The sequence below is a fragment of the Branchiostoma floridae genome, chromosome 10, assembly GCF_000003815.2.
Source record: "Branchiostoma floridae strain S238N-H82 chromosome 10, Bfl_VNyyK, whole genome shotgun sequence".
In the NCBI taxonomy this organism is placed as follows: domain Eukaryota; kingdom Metazoa; phylum Chordata; class Leptocardii; order Amphioxiformes; family Branchiostomatidae; genus Branchiostoma; species Branchiostoma floridae.
The window spans coordinates 13,769,076-13,773,212 of record NC_049988.1 but is presented as its reverse complement, the minus strand read 5'-3'; the positions used below and the strand labels follow the sequence as shown (position 1 = coordinate 13,773,212).

At 42.7% G+C, this 4,137-nt stretch overlaps 1 protein-coding gene across 1 annotated transcript in view; it reads left to right on the top strand.

Annotated features, from left to right (window-relative positions):
* LOC118423978 (carbonyl reductase [NADPH] 1-like) overlaps nucleotides 1-3,543 on the top strand; it is a 5,645-nt gene extending 2,102 nt beyond the window's left edge. Inside the window, exons 4-8 of the mRNA XM_035832346.1 lie at nucleotides 1,002-1,114; nucleotides 1,751-1,879; nucleotides 2,188-2,329; nucleotides 2,891-2,957; nucleotides 3,125-3,543. Of these exons, the coding sequence (XP_035688239.1) occupies nucleotides 1,002-1,114; nucleotides 1,751-1,879; nucleotides 2,188-2,329; nucleotides 2,891-2,957; nucleotides 3,125-3,216 (543 nt within the window). The 3' untranslated portion in view covers nucleotides 3,217-3,543. The remainder of the gene's footprint in view (nucleotides 1-1,001; nucleotides 1,115-1,750; nucleotides 1,880-2,187; nucleotides 2,330-2,890; nucleotides 2,958-3,124) is intronic.
* Nucleotides 3,544-4,137: the final 594 nt, after the last annotated feature.

Genomic DNA, 4,137 nt, shown 5'->3' with positions numbered 1-4,137 from the left:
ATCAAGCTAGTCTAAAGCATAGTTTACCCCTGAAAATGCAAGAAATGACGTTTCAGAGAGTCCCGATTTCAAAATTTTGCCAGACCTCCCTTGTGACGACTGCGTCTTCGACGCAGGACAATATGTTGCGGGAGCGTCGCTCTGAAAAATCTTTTAAACCAATAGAAATTGTACTATCGTACTTAGCTTAGTTTACAAGCAGAATGTGCCACTGAAATTCAGGAAATGACGTTTCAGACGGTCAAGATTTCAAAATCTTCTCCGGACCTCCCTATCGATGACTTACGCCTCCGGCGCTCACAACGACATGGTGAAAATTTGTGCGTGGTAGCTTAGGTCATCGCCCTGAAACATCTTTTTCTTTGACAAAATGGCATAAGATTTAGCATAGTCTGCAAGCAAAACTTGTCCCTCAAAATACAGAAAATGTCGTTTCAGAGGGTGCAGATTTCGAAATTTCCAAAGACCAACCTTGCAACAGCTCGCACCTTCGGCACTCGAAATCGTGAAAATATTTTGTCGGCATCGCCCTCGCTAAAACCATGTGTCTTTCTAACAGAATTGCCATCAAACTTAGCTTAGTCTGGCAGCAAAATTTGCCCGTCAAAACGCATGAAATGCCGTTTTAGAGGGTCTAGATTTCAAATCTTCCCGGGGGAGCATGCCCCCGGACTCCCCTAGGGTGGTCGCGCCTCCGGCGCGACAGGTAGCGCCGAAGGCGCTACGTAAGCGTGTGCCGCAAAATTCTGTCAGTAAAAGTTCCCCCCCCCCCAGACTAAATTTCCTGCCGCCGCCTCTGTTAATTGAGCTACCGACATCTATTGCCCCACAGTCGTCCCTCAGTAGGACATCTGGAGACGCATAGTTCTTGTTTATGAACTTTTATTCAGCCTGTCTTCCAAACCAGGTTTCGTTGCATACATGTCGGTAACTGGAGGAATCTACTTAACATTTCTTCCATTATTTCTAGTAACTCATGTATGGTATCTTACCTTTCACAGGCGGCCTCTACTGCCCCATTTGGAACCCAGGCAGAGGACACTGTGGGCATCAACTTCTTCGGAACCCTGGCTGTCAGCAAAGCTCTGCTGCCAATCATCAGGCCTCATGGAAGGTGGGCAAACCTTGAAGATGCATGTCTAAAATGCATAATGGATCCACCATATTTTCTTCATTGAAGTATGCATCGCAGAAAATTTAAGTCCCAAATCTGTGGAACCAAGGACGTTCCATGGACATTGACCTCTCCACAAATCTTGAAGACATGTTGAACTGGATAAAATCAAATTATCAAGTTTTCTTCTTTTTTTTTTCCTGGGTAATTTTGCATCTCTTAATACCCCCCTCACATTAGGCACGATTCGATCGGACGACGAGTCTGCGAGCTCTAAATTACGAGGAGACATGACCCTGACGGGAAGGGGGAACTCTGCCATTTCTTCGTCGACATCAGGGTCATGCCTCCTCGTAAATTAGAGCTTGCAGACTCATCGTCCGATCGAATCGCGCCTAATGTGAGGGGGGTATAAGGACTGCTTTACAGTGCATTGCTTTATATATAATAGATCTGTAATGCTAGCTAGTGTTCGTTACTGGCACTGTCTCTCCAAACTTGTGAAAGGCCAACTGCAGGTTACAAGACTTAGCTCAGAATAATATAGCCAGACTACTACTTTTCCTGTCTAGAACATGTGCAACATCCAAAACTTTCCTGTACAATGTACTCCTGACTTTTATTTGTACTCTCCAGGGTAGTGAATGTGTCCAGTCAAGGCAGTAATATGTCTCTGAGCAAATGCAGTACCGAACTGCAGGCCCGCTTCAGGGACAGGAGCATCCAGGAGGAAGAGCTGGTGATGTCATTGAACAAGTTCATCGAGTGAGTACATGTAGAGGAAGACTTTAAATTTGCATTTGCTAAAAGAAGAATTCACATGTCCTGTACCTTTGTAAATTGTGTATGCTACAGATGTGTGACTCCATGAACTGTCACTGAACAAAGAGATTCTTGTGACCACACCTGTAAGCAGTGACACTGCAGTACAATGTGAACCAGTCAGAATTGCCCTGACACACATTCACCAAAAGGCAGGTGAAAATAAAGTTTTTGTTGTGTAAAAAGAGTCTCTTTATTCAGACATGCAACTCATGTTGTTATATCTTACCTTCTGAATTTTGTCTTCATAGAACAGCCAAGGCAGGGAAGCACAAGGAGAATGGTTTCTCTGACTCTGCGTACGGCATGTCTAAGGTCGGAGTGACGGTCCTGACGTTTATCCAGGCTCGGGAGATGGAGAAGGACTCCAGAGAGGACATCCTGGTCAACTGTGTAAGGACAACATTATGCCTTCTTTGAACTAGTGCAATGAGACACATTATGTGGACAACCCCTTTCCCGTTAGTCTCTACCAGACAGACTAGCAATCTGTCAGAGGACTATTATTGGGGTTTTGTTCTTTTCCTAGGGCCCTTGTCAAGAAGAGAAGGGTCAACGCAGTGAGCTTGGCTGAAACCGTGAGCTGTAGCAAAGCTGCGTTATACTACTAGCTGCCAGTACCATGCTTCTTCAACACTGAGGATAACAAAAGAAAAGGAATCAAGTAATAGATAATGAATTGCAGATGATTAAATCTGCCTAATGCTGCAGTTTTGATAGAAGCTCTGTTTTTCCACTTTGATAAGACTTGCTTTGTATCCATGCTTAACGCCAGTTGATTGCATAACAGATTAACACACACTTCTATTAACCTGGATAACTTTGTAGTATTGCACCAGCCAGATAATTGCATGAAATTCACTTGCAAATAGGCCATGCAATTAAGCGGCTTCTACTGTACTTGATTTTTTTAGTAAAGTTCAAATTGGTCTTGATCTTCCTGTCTGTCTGTAGATGTGTCCAGGTTGGTGCAAGAGTGACATGGCAGGATGGGAGAGACCCCCCAGGAGTGCTGCTGATGGTAGGACCTTTGTACACAGGCCAATACAATGCTGTACCAAAGAGAGAATGTATTGTAATAGACTGAACGTTTAACAAGTATATTATGTCAATACACCACTTTCCACATATTTTCCACATCGTAAATCTCAATAGTCTAACTGTCTCTATGTAACTACTCCTCTACAGGTGCAGACACAGCCTTGTTCCTGGCCCTCCTCCCACCCAACACGGACTCACAGGGACTGTTCTTCTATGACCGCAAACCTATACCATTCTGAGGGGAAAGGAAGGACCATTGCACATTGTAGCTGAATTTTATAGACTGATAAAACCTTATGTTTTCCTAACTTCATACACCAAGTAACACAGACAATGTCATATTCCTAATGAATCTAGACAAACAGGCAACATCTTGATTGTAAAACGATCTGTTCCTACATTTTGAGGAGTGCAAAGAAGCAAGAAGAAGTTAAAATATTGTTAGTAGAATATGATTCTCGTCTTGGTTGAAATTGTATATATTTCTTGAGTCTGTTGACTATTCTTTTGTTGTGATCTGTACTTAACCCAGTGGGTATAAATGTGCAATAAAGGTTCATTCATTGTAGATTTCAGGACTTAAGGAATAACGCCGGATGGTTCGAAAAATACTAGCAAGGTTCGACCATCAGAAAATACGCCATTTTAACGAGGACCCTTCCAACTGTTAGGAAAAAATATGAGCTTGGTGAAGAAAAACGTTAATTCTTTTTAAAAGCCATATGAAAATATAGCTCATACTTGATAATTCCATCCAAGAAAACACAAAAGTGGCTGTAAACTTGCCCCTGTTCGTTGTACGTACTGCAGTATCTGTCCGTAATTTTGTACACTAGCCAAAGATGACGTCAACACATCCCTGTCCCAGATATGTATCTCCAAGCAGATCTTGCGGTGGTTTAAGACAGTAACATAAGTTGGGGAAGGAGTTTAGCCAGCAGAGGAGTTTTATTCCAGCGCGCTCATGGAGGGGGGGTGTAAACTTGTGAATACCATTCATGCTTTCTTTTCAGATCAATTATAACGAAAAAATTTGTAGAAATACAAGTTGAATATTGCGTTTTAAGTCAAATGCATGTGGAATGAAAAAGAAATAGACTAGTATACCTCCCTTCAGTCTGTAGTGTATCATTGGCCACCACAGCCGACATCCGCGTTAA